We start from the raw sequence: 15816 nt of genomic DNA, 5'->3' as shown, positions 1-15816 counted from the left end.
TGTACTTGGTTAGTTTATTGAATACTTCGTCATAAATATATACTAAGATCATTGGCATAATACCCAGGAACGAAGTAAAAGATTTTGAAAGGATTAATGCATTTTCAATATATAAATATTCGAGCCCCACCCTAAAACAAGAAGCCCTGACCCAGGGACCCTGAAATTCACAAATCTCAATGAGGCATCCTTCCTCCTCAGTCATAACTATGTACATAGTTCATTGGTTTAATACCCAGGTGCAGAAAAGAAGATTTTTAAAGAATTTATGCATTTTCACTATATAATCAATAGAGCCCCACCCTAACACCAGAACCCAAAACCCAGGGGCGGGGAAATTCACAATTTTGGAAGAGCCAGCCTTATTTAACAAAACTATGTACTTGGTTAGTTTATTGAATACTCAGGAGCAGAGAAGAAGATTTTTAAAGAAATAATTCATTTTTTACTTCATCTATATAGCCCCGCCTAGCACTAGAACCCCTGACCCTGGGGCCATGAAATTCACAATTTTGAAAGAGGCAGCCTAATTCAATATAGCTATGCACTTGGTTAGTTTATTTAATGACGATGAACAGAGAAGAAAAATTTCAAAGAATTTATGCATTTTCACTATATAATCTATATAAACCCACCCTAGCACTAGAACCCATGACCCTGGGGCCATTAGATTCACAATTTTAGAAAAGACAGCCTTATTCAACATAATTATGCACTTGGTTAGATTATTTAATGCCCATAAACAGAAAAGAAAAATTTCAAAGAATTTATGCATTTTCACTATATAATCTATATAGCCCCGCCCTAGCACCTAAAAACCCCTGACCTCAAGGCCATGAATTTCAAAATTTTGAAAGAGGCAGCCTTATTTGAAATAACTATGTACATATTTAGTTTATTTAATGCTTAGAAGCAGAGAAGAAGATTTTCGAAGGAATAACGCATTTTCACTATATAATCTATTTAGCCCCACCCTAGCACTAGAACCCCTGACCCCAGGGCCATGAATTTCACAATTTTAGTATAGGACTCAATGCTGATTACAATCATGCAAACAGTTTGACTGCTTGAAGTCCAGGAGTAAAGAAGAAGATTTTTAAAGATTGCACTAATTTTAGTGATTTTGGCCCCACCCCTCAGGCCCAGGGGGGCAGGGATTATGAAATTCACAATTTTTGTTCCCCTTTACCCATAGATACTATATGCCAAATTTGGTTGAAATTGGTTCAGTGGTTTCAGAGAAGAAGCTGAAAATGTTCAAATGTTAACACACGACGGACGACGCACACCCGCACGACGACGGACGAAAACAGATAGCAATAGGTCACCTGAGTTAACTCAGGTGACCTAAAAACAAAAAAAAACCCGCTCCACTGCGCCTGTGTCCTATTTAAAATTGTACAGTGTATAGTGCAGCGATTCCTACAACACCTTGCACTGTATAGTTCTATCCACACTTCTTTGCGGGGTCAAGCAAAAGATCAAAAGGGAAAGAAATGACATTTCTCCTCTTTATCCTACTAAACCATTTGGGCGTGCTCCGATAAATCCAATCTGTTTATTTTTTTTTATCTTTCGATATATGGGTATATCGGCAATCATTATTTTACAAATTTTTCCAGTCAGATGACAAAGTTACAAACCAGAAAACTTTAAAGGCTACTGTGAGGATTCTATGGGTTTCCCCCAAAGATGGCGGCTAAGGGACATAACTTTTGAAAAGTGTGGATTCAACTATAGGAAGAAGAACATGTCGAGAAGTATTCATCAAATGTCGTGGACATAAAGTATAAAAAGGTCGGATAAATGACAATCTTTTAATTTTAAATGACAGCTTTTTAACAAAGGTATTACACATAAGGATTAAACAGAATGCAATCATAATATTTTTCTATCCAATTTTGCATTTACTCACGCTTTTCGGTTACTACAATGTCTAAAATGTTTGATCGAAGAAAACATTCTTCTTTCTTATTAGAATTAAAATTCTTTTTCCCTCTTCTTGCATTTAAGTTGAATAAATCGGAGGAGACTGAAAGCGTCAGGAATAACTATTAACGATAAAGCAAGAATCATAAAGGACAAAGCTAAGACTCCGAGTCCTTTTGCTGTTGGGCTGTCCTCATATACGGAGATCTTTGTACGAATTGATCTGGAGAGTTGACTTTTGTTCAATTTTAGTGTATTGATGCTGAAAGGTTTCCAGGTTTTGTTTGGAGAGGAACTTGAGTGACACTTGCAGCACGAATTGCTTGAGTTTTGGATGTTTGTAACAGTATACTCTGTTGTCGAAGAGCTATTAGCGTCTGTCAAATACTTAGTTGAAGTTTGTTGAGGTGGAGTCCAGTCCATCTGTGTTGACATTTCATGATCTAAAATTCATAAGGTATATATAAATAAACATTGCTGATTACTCGTACTTGTTTAATGTATTTAAATATCACTTGGCCATAGGTCAAGCAGTAACCTGGGCATAAAGGATATTTGAATATCATTAGAGACTGGAGTTTTTGATCAGTTTTTCCAACAATTTCATAGGGCACTTTATTCATCATGGAAATGGATAAAATCAACGTACATGTATACAACGATGTATATTTTACATATATTTTTGCTTGTGTTATGTCAAAGGCAAAATCATTAATTATTGTTACATGTACATCCTACCATTTTTTCAAATGATATTAATTTAAAGTTAAATGTTTCAAGTTTCATTTGGTGTATTCCAGAGAAAATAAGCCAGGATAGTCAACTTTCCATTTTTGATTGTATATTATTTTAAGCTGGATCGGCAATTTTTCAGCTTTGTTTTAGCGGACTTTTTTTTTTTAAATAATTGGTTTTGAAAATTTTTGGATTCTCTTGCGGCCACCAGTGAGGCTACTCTTTTACGACCTCCAGAGAAACGATCTTTTACGTGCCAAAGGGGTTGTCATCCTTGACACAGGGCACCATTTAACGTCCCGTCCGACTGACTTAAACCTTTTTAAAAATATGTAAACTGTTAAAATATTGTATAAACTGTTAATAAAACAAGAGATGTTTGTAAAACACTTATGCCCCCATCCCCCAAATAATTGGAATTTTTTAAGTCAAAGGGGTTTAACTCTGTCAAAAATGGTCCGTGCAAACCCAAGGCAAAACTTGACCTATATATTCTTATAATAAATGTATACCAAATTTCATTTCGATATGTGCAAACTCTGCGATGAAAATGAACGGAAACTGCAAATTTTTGGAATTGTTCTAAGTCAAAAGCGCATACCTCTGTCCAAAAGCGTCTGATCGTACCCAAGACAAAAATTGACATAGGTATTCTTATGATATATCTGTATACCAAATTTCATTTCAATATGTGCAACCTCAGCGAAGAAAATGAACGGAAACTGATTGTGGACCGACAGACAGCAGCAAAGCAATATGCCCTTCCTTCTTCGAAGAGGTGCATAATAAATTGATATATGTACATGTATTACTCATTAAAATTGTTTTCATAATTTTATTCAAAGAGCAATATATGATAATTGTCTTAAATGGCCTCTGAAAATGAATATCTTGATTTTACTTTATATATAGCTTCAATTTGTACAGCTATACATGCGACCTTTATTGGTCATTTTCAATTTGATCAAAATACCGTTATTTTAGAAATATGATATCATAAAGTTTACATTTTCCCGCCATTTTAGCATATTTTGTATAAACTGCTTATTTTCAAGCAGTTTTTCTTCCAGGAAATTTAGAGCGCAGCCTAGAACAAACTTTATATTTTTACCAAAGATGTATCTATCCAATACTAATAACTGACAGAAATTTTTTGCATGTTCTACACTGCGCTCTATGCTTCCCAAAAGAAAAAAATATCAAGAAAAAGCATATTTTTGGCTTTTTTTGTTAGATAGCAAAAATACCATTACTTCTCATGTCATTTATAGCCAATGGCTCTCATCATTATAAAGTCCAAACTATAATAATCCGTTTCTTGTAGATATTCTAAAATTTTATGAACATTTAAATAATACATACACATTTTAAGAATTTTATCCAAAGGACAAACTTCCAACGAAAGGCGGCAATTCGGAATCCAAGACTGGAGAACATTGAAGACAAAAACACTTGTGTTGCAACAAGGAAGTAGAAAGAAGGATATGGAGATAACGAACAGTATCAAATATCAAAGTCCGTAAAACAATACAAAATAGGAGCAGAGCAAACATGGACCTCCGAAACATCAGAGGTGGGATCAGGTGCCATGGAGGAGTGAGAATCCCCTGCTGACCGGTCACACCCGCCACGTGCTCCTTGTCATGATCGGCAAATAACGGGAAAATCCGTCGTCAATTCCGTGTATAAATAATAGACTAACAATTAGTATATGAAAAACGTCCGTCAGCATTTGACTCAATGATAAATTGTCATTGTTATTGTATTGACCATAAAACTTACGAAATGATGACTTTAAATGAGACTGCTGATATTCTTGTTTCATCAACTTGCTTGCCAATAATTTATCTCGTTTTAGAAATTGTTCATACGTAGAGCATGCTCTTGCGTATCGAATCAACTGAGATACAATGTATGTAAACTCCGTATGCAGGAGTATGCTAGGAACACACAGGTAGTAAAATTTTGAGGTGGCAGCATATTTAATAAACGGAAAAAATAGATTGAGAAAGCAGCGCATTTTTTTTACACTCTTCTCTATGGATGGCACTCTAGCTCTCTGGTCGTCCAGGGCAATTTAAATTTTCAGACCAGCGAGCTACTGATCCTTAGTTTTAAACTCCGTTTCATTTTTTTTTAAAGTTTATCCTAAAATATTGCGTAAAAATACATTTTTGGTAAACACTTAATTTAACAGTTACTCAACAATAATAATTTTAAAATTTCACGATTTTGCAGTAGTTGTGTTGTTCAAGAAACATTACCCTCAGGGTATCTTTTCCTTGCGCTCGACCCCAAAGAAATTGACATTAAAAAAACTTAATTGTTGAATAATTTTTGACGCAAAATTTTCTGCAGAAATATTATGATTGTTAATATTTTATAATATAATATTTTTAATATTATAAATTAGTATCCTTATGATTGTGTGCTGTGCTGTTTAACCTTTGTAAGTATGGAAGAAGCCTAATATTAATTAAACCTCCTTGTTTTCTTACTACATGTATTACTTACCGCACTCAAACTCCACTGTTAAGTGTTTGAAAATTCCTGGACAGGGGTCTGAAAAGTGTGTGTTCTTAACAAGTATTGTACATTTGCTGACATACTTGTATGTCGAGTCGGTCTTACAAAGTGATTGAACTTTAGATGTAACATTTTCATAACAGGGCGTTGTTGTTTCTTTAACAGTTGCATGGCTACAGATGGTATTATTAGTTCGACCATACAGAGATGATATAATAGTCAGATTGTTCATGTCACCACACTGTAGATTCATTTCCTTTCCTTCGCATTCGTAAGTTGTCTCTAAAAAGTAAGAAAAACCTTTCATCATTTCATTACGAGACAAATCTCCCCCCTTTTTTTTTTATAGAAATTTTACCCGTAGATGAAAGTTTTGAACCTTTTTTCAACCGATATTTTTGTTTTTAGGATATTAAAAGCTGACATGATTTTGAAAAATGGGTTAGATTACCACTTGTACTCCTTAGAAAGGGAACTATGGGTTTGATTACCACTCGTAGAATTAAATCCAAGTTCTTCTAAAATACAATTTATATAAGAGCCTTACAAACAAAGACAATGTTGTTACTTTTTAGCTCACCTCGACGAAGTCGAGATGAGCTTATGCTATACCCCGGCGTTGGCGTCGGTTTCGGCGTTAGCGTCGGCGTCCCAGGTTAAAGTTTTAATGGCAAGTCCATTCCTCAGTAACTATAGGCCCTACCTGAACCAAACTTGCATGGATGATGCATCTATGGATGGACACTACCAGACTTGCTTCAGATGCTGGATCTGACTTACATTTTCCAGATGATTGACCAGGTTAAAGTTTTTGGAGCAGGTCCATTCCCAAGATGAGTGACCAGGTTAAAGTTTTTGGAGCAGGTCCATTCCCAAGTAACTATAAGCCCTACCCTGACCAAACTTGCATGGATGATGCATCTATGGATGGACACTACCAGACTTGCTTCGGATGCTGGATCTGACCTACATTTTCCAGATGAGTGACCAGGTTAAAGTTTTTGGAGTAGGTCCATTCCCAAGGAAATCTAAGCCCTACCCAGACCAAACTTGTAGAGATGATGCATCTAGGGATGGACACTACCAGACTTGCTTAGGATGCTGGATCTGACCTACATTTTCATTCCCAAGGAACTATAAGACCTACCCAAACCAAACTTGCATGGATGATGCATCTAGGGAATCTAGGGATGGGCACTACCAGACTTGCTTCGGATGCTGGATCTGACCTATATTTTCATTCCCAAGTAACTACAAGACCTACCTGAACCAAATTTGCAGGGATGATGCATCTAGGGATGAACACTACAAGACTTGCTTCGCATGCTGGGTCTGACCTACATTTTCATTCCCAAGTAACTACAAGACCTACCTGAACCAAACTTGCATAGATGATGCATCTAGGGATGGACACTACCAGACTTGCTTCGGATGCTGGATCTGACCTACATTTTCATTCCCAAGTATCTATAAGCCCTACCTGAACCAAACTTGCATAGATGATGCATCTAGGGATGGACACTACCAGGCTTGCTTCAGATGCTGGATCTGACCTATATTTTCATTCCCAAGTAACTATAAGCCCTACCTGAGCCAAACTTGCATGGATGATGCATCTAGTGATAGACACTACCAGACTTGCTTCGGATGCTGAATCTGACCTATATTTTCCCAAGGAATTATAATACCTACCCGAACCAAACATGCATGGATGATGCATCTAGGGATGGACACTACCAGACTTGCTTCGGATGCTGGATCTGACCTACATGTATATTTTCCATACAAGAGACCAGGGTAAAGTTTTGGGAACAGATTAATCCCAATGAACTTGAACCTTGATATCTGCAGTATTAACAAATTGATGAATATTTGTTCACACTATACGAGGGTTGTCCCGTAAAATCGTGGACAAAGCGTTTTTCTCTAAAAGTAATAGGCGCACTAAGCTGAAATTTTCAGTAAATGTTTATTCATCATATTTAAGTGCAACATTATGTTTTTGATGATATATAGACAAAAATAAAGATTTTATTATGCTTTAATGTGCACAGAGTACGGTCCTACGGCGCATGGTAAAAATAACAAGGTTATATTAGAGAATACATAAGAATTATTTCGAAATAAAAAATTTCAATACTAACATAAAATTGGGAGGAAAAATATCATAATTTGATTCCTTGATCAATTTTGTCGTCTTTGTAAAAATTTCAAGGTATTTGGTTAATTTTTGGCAGTTTCACGAGCATTCGAAATAGGAAAGTGGTAAACACAATACACAAAAAATCGCGATTTTTGATGACGTTAGCGCACCGGAGAGCAGTTCTGTTAGATTTGGATGTTGTAATGACACCTAAAGAGACTTTAAATGAATACAGAAGAAAGAAAATATGACAAAAATCACCAGATCTTTAGTATATACATGAAATGAAAGTTTTATTGACGAATCCTTTTTGATTGAGTCCTCAGGTAGCACAAAATGTATGGAAAAACTGCTATTGTAATAGCAAAAGACGCTGTCATTGTCGACCGTTGATATGAGATTCTCTGTTATTTGAGTGCTGGTGAGAATACTGTCCAAAACTTGCTAATGAATTTTCCAAAGACTGCATATGTGTGCCAGATGGGTTCCTTATCTGGTTATAGACACTCACGTATGTGAATCAATGGAATTTTTAAATTTAAGTGGGACTTATCCAACTTTATTTTAGCAAAGATGAAACGTGACGCTGTTTTAGACACTTTGACGTTATCATCCGTGCGCCGTAGGATGATACAATACATAACATAACATCTAATAATTTGTTTATTTATGCACATATCTATTTGAAATTTGCTCTGTATATTCAAAATATATGTACTAAAAAGTACTGAAAATTTCAGAACGCAGTGATGATTATTTTTCAAACTGGACAAATTGTCCACCATTTTACGGGACAACCCTCGTACATGTTTTTCACGCTACATGAGTAGAAATGTGTATATGCCCTGTAAGAGGTTAAACACAACTTGCAAGAATATTGTTGTTGGGATAAATACTAGATTTTAAGAAAATATGATGCGAGATTTGCATTACTTACACTGATAACATTCGTCGAGGTGAGCTTCGTAATCTTTGATTACCTATGTTTGTCAGCAGGGATCAGTACGTACTGATCATGTAATCTATCTAATATTCTTTTTTGAACTCCTTGATTATTGAATACAGAAGCATACTAGTACATGGTTTTTATATATAAGAATTTTCCTATTAGTGCTCTACCGGTGAAGCCGGACGGGACTATAGGATTCCTCTGAGACTGAGACTGTCGTCCGTCTGTCTAGCTGTTCGCCCATCTGTACCGCTGGTTTTTCGCACTTTTTCTGAACGCTTGCACATATTGAGCTGATTTTTTTGTATGTTTGAGTATCTTGACAAGTTATAGATCAAGTTTGCCAATAAATGTCACTGTTTACCGGCAAATGATGGCACATTAATAGTGAAAAACTATTTAAGGGGGTTAAACAAACAAAACCAATGTTAACTGATTTTAACGAGAAAAAAATGAAGTACCTTAGAAAAAGAATAACGTTTCATTTGATGGATAGAAAACTTTGTATCTCATCTACGTTGCTATAGCGCAAGTAAGCTTTTCTGATCACCCGAATTCCGTCCGTCTGAAAGTCTGTATGTCCGTAAACATTTCACAAGACGAATTTCAACCAAATTAAAATTGATGTAAACATTCTTAGCTGAATGGAATTTTAAACTCTACCAATGAAGGACAAAGTCCCGTTCGAAGGAAACCAAAACAAGAATGAAGTCAATAACCTCTTTTTTCTTAAGAATGAATAGGCCAGAAAAAAAACAATCTTAATATGTGAAAGCTTTCACATTCTTGGAGGTTGTAAATTCTAATTTGTTCAAGTCGTGCATATGTTGCACGAGCGGCCGGAAGGGAGTGGTCCTAATGGGAGCGGAGGTTATCATAAAATATTTTTGAAAAGAAGATGCGGGAACAAGGCAGGCAGAATGCCTATAGCGTCAGATTTTAATAAATCATATTCAATATGTGAATTGAATATTTAAATTTACTTCTCATTAAGCAAATTTATGAAATTATGAGAAAAATTGCTTTTTTGAAAAAAAAACAACTCGTAAATAAATGTTTCTTTTATAAAAATATTAGATGGTTTTCGTGGGATTCATACCCTAAGCAATAAAAATCTGAAGAATTATAATGCTTTGAGACTAACGCGCAAACCACTATGCTACATGGATTATGATTATTGTTGGTATTTAAATCAAGTTTGTGATATGACCCTTGACTTAATGGACTTGAAGTATTTCTCGGAAATATGTGAATGTTTTGCCATAAAAATGTACTTTTAAGGTATAGTGGTTCATCGCTGCATGCTTTTGTAAACCAAAAATGTATATTTCAGTGCAAAATTTTAGGATTATCTTTCAAAAAATTAGCGAAGACTCACTCATATTAAAACAATTGTTAAAGTATGAGAAAATGATCGTTTTTGTTCTTTTTTCTGTGTGTATGCTTTTCCTTAGGCATATATTTTCAGTTTTTGTGGGATTTTTGTAAATTGTAGAGATATCTAATAACATTAGGTACTAGAGTATACTTTAGTATTAGATGAAATATCAAATAAAATTTGGCTATAAATGAGATTTAATTTTTCATTTCTTAACTGTCGATCTATAGGCACTTCGCCCACCTTATCCCCTCCAAAGGATTAGATCTTCTTACTTCTAAAAAATTCCTTTCCTAAAATCTTTGCACTAAAAATTATGGAACTTCTTAGTAGTTTAATATGTTGAAATCTTCCTAAGGTGTGAAATAATGTGAATAACGAACAGTATTCAATGTCAATGAAAGTCCATAAAACAATACAAAACAAGAGCAGAGCCAACACGGACCTCCGAAACATCAGAGGTGGGATCAGGTGCCATGGAGGAGTGAGCATCCCCTGCTGACCGGTCACACCCGCCGTGTGCTCCTTGTAATGATCGGCAAATAACGGAAAAATCTGTCGTCAATTCAGTGCATAAATAATTGACTAACAATTAGTATGAAAAACGTCAGTCAGCATTTGACTCCATGGTAAATCGTATTTGCTGAAAGGTCATTGAGATATATAAACTCCGTATGAAGGTGATGGAGATATACTGCTACATAAGGAAGGGAAATTAACGATAGAAAAGTTAAAGTCCCCACGTTTATCATATAGCTGGTTGTTAGATTACCATTAACGTCTTTTTGAAGTTGAAGTAAAATATCCAAGTATGAAACAGATGTGTCAGACTCTGTGGTATCTTTTATCTCAAGGTCACCAGGATATATCGTATCGACGTAGTTTATAAATTGTCCAAACTTATGGTCAACGGGGGAAGGATGTGGAAATTGAAGTTTTACATGAAAATTAACATGACAAGTTTTTTTTTTAAATCGCTTCAATAACCATAAAACTTGGAAAAAACTGAAACACCTGAAAGTTTCATGGAATACTTGCCAAAAAATCTAATTTATTACCTTGCATAAAATAATTAGGACGAAAGTTACAACGCTTTTTGAATGACAATTAAAACTGTAAATATACTGACCTCCTGAACAAAAAGCTAAAAACGTAATGAAAATTAAAATCCCTGTATCCAATTCATACATATCACTTGTATGATCATGAATGATAATCTTCAGTGTAGCTGAATCTGATTCATTTCATCTCGCAAGTCGCATGTCCGTGAAGCAATAGATAGCTTTAAATTTTAAGCTATTTCGATAGACTCTTCTCGGTATGAACAAAACGATTTTGTAAATAATTTCAATGAATTCTTTTTAAAATCAATACCTTCATTTTGAAATAAGTACATATTGTGAGTCTGTCGATTGTCTCAATGTTCATTTTATCTTTTTAAATCTGAAAGTATCCCAACGCTGCACTAGAAGATTGATTAAGCAGCGGACACATTGTTTATTAAATTACACTTGTAGAAAAATGGCATGTTACGTAAACTATATATATTTTTAGGTCACCTGAGTAATCTCAGGTGACCTATTGCTATTCGTTTTGGTCCGTCGTCGTCCGTCGTACGTTAACATTTGAACATTTTCAGCTTCTTCTATGAAACCACTGAACCAATTTCAACCAAATTTGGCATAGAGCATCTATGGGTAAAGGGGAACAAAAATTATGAATTTCATGGTCCCTGTCCCCCTGGGGCCTGGCGGATGGGGCAAAAACCACTAAAATTAGTGCAATCTTTAAAAATTTTCTTTACTCCTGGACATCAAGCAGTCAAACTGTTGGTATGATTGTAATCAGCATTGAGTCCTCTACCAAAATTGTGAAATTCATGGCCCCAGGGTCAGATGTTCTGGTACTAGGGCGGGGCTAAATAGGTTATATCGTGAAAATATATTATTTCTTTGAAATTCTTCTTTTCTGCTCCTGGGCATTAAATAAACTGACCAAGTGCATAGTTGAGTTGAAAATCACTGCCTCTTCTAAAATTGTGAATTTTATGTCCCCAGGGCCAGGTGTTCTAGTGCTAGAGCGGGGCCATATAGTGAAATGCATTATTTCTTTGATATTCTTCTTTTCTGCTCCTAGGCTTAAATAAACTAACCAAGTGCATAATTATGTTGAATAAGGCTGCCTCTTCTAAAATTGTGAATCTAATGGCCCTAGGGTCAGGGGTTCTAGTGGCAGGGCGGGGCTATATAGATTATATAGTGAAAATGAATTATTTCTTTGAAAATCTTCTTCTTTGCTCCTGAGTATTATTAAAACTAACCAAGTACATAGATATGTTGAATAAGGCTGCCTCTTCCAAATATTGTGAATTTCATGACCCCTGGGTTGGGTGTTCTTGTGTTAGGGTGGGGCTCTATTGATTATATTAGTGAAAATGCATAAACTCTTTAAAAATCTTCTTTTCTGCACCTGGGTATTAAAACAATGAACTATGTAAATAGTTATGAGGAGGAAGGATGCCTCTTTGGGATTTGTGAATTTCAGGGCCCCTTGGTCAGGGCTTCTTGTGTTAGAGTGGGGCTCTAATGTTTATGTAGTGAAAATGCACGAATTCTTTGAAAATCTTTTCCTTTGATCCTGGGTATTTTGGCAATGATCTTAGTATATATTTATGACGAAGAACGCTGCTTCTTCCAAAAATGCTTAAATTTCTGGCCCCTACGACAGAGGTACTTGGGGGGGGGGGTCTGAAAATGATTTAATGCTTTGAAATCTGCACTTTGGTATTAATCAACATGATGAAATAACATTTATAAAATTTCCAAAATTTTGAAAGATGTGGCCCCAGGGTCAGTGGTTCCTGTGACAACTGATAATGATAAGTGGAAATAGATTTTCTCTTTGTTACTGTGATCTACATGTACCTCTGGGTATTACTAACCAAAGTAAGCACGCTGAGTGCATAATTATGATAAGCAATGGTGCCTCTTTCAAAATTGTGAATTTCATGGCCTCTGGATTAAAACATGAATCAAATTCAATTGTTGGAAAGTTGTTGCATGATACTCAGTTGACCTATAAGGTCCATGGGCCTCTTGTTCTCAAGAATAAATAGGCCAGAAAAAAAGAATCTTAATATGTGAAAGCTTTCACATTCTTGGAGGTTGTAAATTCTAATTTGTTTAAATCGTGCATGTGTTGCACGAGCAGCCAGAAGGGAGTGGTCCTAATGGGAGCGAAGGTTATAAAATATTTTTGAAAAGAAGATGAGGGGGACAAGGCGGAAAGAATGCCTATAGCGTCAGATATTAGTAAATCATATTCAATATGTGAATTGAATATTTAAATTGACTTCTCATTAAGCAAATTTATGAAATTATGAGAAAAATTACTTTTCTGAGAGAAAAAAAACTCGTAAATAAATGTTTCTTTTATAAAAATATTAGATGGTTTTCTTTGGATTCGAACCATAAGCAATAAAAATCCGAAAAATTATTTTACTGCAAAATTTTAGGATTATCTTTCAAAAAATGGAGAGAAGACCCACTCATATTAAAAAAAATTGTTAAAGTATGAGAAAATGATCGTTTTTATTCTTTTTTCTGTGTGTATGCTTTTCCATAGGCAGATATTTTCAGTTTTTGTGTGATTTTTGTAAACTGTAGAGATATAACATTAAGTATACTTTAGTATTAGATGAAATATCACATAAAATTTGGCTATGAATAAGATTTAAAATTTCATTTCTTATCTGCCGATCCATAGGCACTTCGACCACCTTATCCCCCAATCTTCTTACTTCTAAAAAATTCCTTTCCTAAAATCTTTGCACTAAAAATTATGGAACTTCTTAGTAATTTAAATATGTTGAAATCTTCCTAAGGTGTGAAATAATGTAGAAGGAAATGGAGATAACGAACAGTATTCAATATCAAAGTCCATAAAACAATACAAAATAGGAGCAGAGCAAACACGGACTTCCGAAACATTAGACGTGGGATCAGGTGCCACGGAGGAGTGAGCATCCCCTGCTGACCGGTCACACCCGCCGTGTGCTCCTTGTCATGATCGGCAAATAACGGAAAAATCCGTCGTCAATTCAGAGCATAAATATGAAAAACGTCAGTCAGCATTTGACTCAATGGTAAATTGTATTTGCTGACAAGGTCATCGAGATATATAAACTCCGTATGCAGGGGATGGAGGTATATTGCTACATAAGGAAGGGAAGTTGACGATAGAAAAGTTAAAGACATCACGTTTATCATATAGCTGGTTGTTAGATTACCATTAACGTGTTTTTGAAGTAAAATATCCAAGTATGAAACAGATGTGTCAGACTCTGTGGTATCTTTTATCTCAAGGTCACCAGGATATATCGTATCGACGTAGTTTACAAATTGTCCAAACTTATGGGATGTGGAAATTGAAGTTTTACATGAAAATTAATATGAAAAGTTTTTTTTTAATCGCCTCAATAACCATAAAACTTGGGAAAAAATGAAACACCTGAAAGTTTCATGGAATACTTGCCACAAATCTAATTAATTACCTTGCATAAAATAATTAGGACGAAAGTTAGAACGCTTTTTGAATGACAATTAAAACTTTAAATATACTGACCTCCTGAACAAAAAGCTAAAAACGCAATGAAAATTAAAATCCCTGTATCCAATTCATACATATCACTTGTATGATCATGAAGTGATAATCTTCAGTGTAGCTGAATCTGATTCATTTCATCTCGCAAGTCGCATGTCCGTGAAGCAATAGATAGCTTTAAATTTTAAGCTATTTCCATAGACTCTTCTCGGTATGAACAAAACGATTTTGTAAATAATTTATATGAATTCTTTTTGAAATCAATACCTTCATTTTGAAATAGGTACATATTGTGAGTCTGTCGATTGTCTCAATAATCATTTTATCTTTTTAAATCTGAAAGTATCCCAACGCTGCACTAGAAGATTGATTAAGCAGCGGACACATTGTTTATTAAATTACACTTGTAGAAAAATGTAATGGAAATAATGGCATGTACGTAAACTATGTATATTTTTAGGTCACCAGAGTAAACTCAAGTGACCTATTGCTATCCGTTTTGGTCCGTCGTCGTCCGTCGTGCGTTAACATTTGAACATTTTCAGCTTCTCAACCATAGCTCATTTTCTTCTATGAAACCAATGAACCAATTTCAACCAAATTTGGCATAGAGCATATATGGGTAAAGGGGAACAAAAATTATGAATTTCAATGTCCCTGTCCTGGGGCCTGGGGGATGGGGCAAAAACCACTAAAATTAGTGCAATCTTTAAAAATTTTCTTCTTTTCTGCTCCTGGGCATTAAATAAACTAACCAAGTGTATAATTGAGTTGAAAATGACTGCCTCTTCCAAAATTGTGAATTTCATGGCCCCAGGACAAGGGGTTTTAGTGCTAGGGTGGGGCTATATAGATTATATAGTGAAATGCAAAAATTCTTTGAACGTCTTCATTTCTGTTTGTGGGCATTAAATAAACTAACCAAGTGCATTGTTATGTTTATTAAGACTGCCTCTTCTAAAACTGTGTATCTAATGGCCCTTGGGTCGGGGGTTCTAGTGGCAGGGCGGGGCTATAGATTATATAGTGAAAGTGCATAGCTATGTTGAATAAGACCGCCTCTTCCAAAATTGTGAATTTCATGGCCCTAGGGTCAGAGGCTCTAGTGCTAGGATGGGGCCATATAGATTATATAGTAAAAATGATTTATTTCTTTGAAAATCTTCTCTGCTCCTGAGTATTAAATAAACTAACCAAGTACGTTCTTATGTAGAATAAGGCTGCCTCTTCCAAAATTGTGAATTGCATGACCCCAGGGTTAAGGGTTCTGGTGTTAGGGTGGGGCTTCATTGATTATATCGTGAAAATGCATAAATTCATTAAAAATCTTTTTTTCTACCCCTTGGTATTTAACCAATTAACTATGTACATAGTTATGAGAAGGAAGGTTGCCTCTTTGAGATTTGTGAATTTCAGTGACCCTGGGTCAGGGCTTCTCTACATAGTCTGAAAATTATGTACAGCTCAACAAACTTTTTAAACTCACATGGTTTTTCGCACAAATTAAAGTCACATTTTTCTTGCAATAAAACTTAAAATTATCGAGTTTCAGTA

At 35.2% G+C, this 15816-nt stretch overlaps 1 protein-coding gene across 1 annotated transcript; it reads right to left on the bottom strand.

Annotated features, from left to right (window-relative positions):
• Window positions 1-1879: 1879 nt before the first annotated feature.
• Window positions 1880-10865, bottom strand: LOC134256869 (adhesion G protein-coupled receptor L2-like). The gene is made up of 3 exons (XM_062739543.1): window positions 10790-10865; window positions 5179-5472; window positions 1880-2372 (listed from the first exon to the last, which is right to left on the bottom strand). The coding sequence occupies exons 1-3, from the start codon at window positions 10848-10850 to the stop codon at window positions 1981-1983; spliced, it is 747 nt and encodes a 248-aa protein (XP_062595527.1). The 5' UTR covers window positions 10851-10865; the 3' UTR covers window positions 1880-1980.
• Between the last annotated feature and the right edge of the window lie 4951 nt (window positions 10866-15816).

This window comes from Saccostrea cucullata, unplaced genomic scaffold (genome assembly GCF_032062105.1).
Source record: "Saccostrea cucullata isolate Sc308-1 unplaced genomic scaffold, CSIRO_AGI_Scuc_v1 ctg8, whole genome shotgun sequence".
Classification (NCBI taxonomy): domain Eukaryota; kingdom Metazoa; phylum Mollusca; class Bivalvia; order Ostreida; family Ostreidae; genus Saccostrea; species Saccostrea cuccullata.
This window is presented reverse-complemented; position numbering and strand designations above follow the sequence as displayed.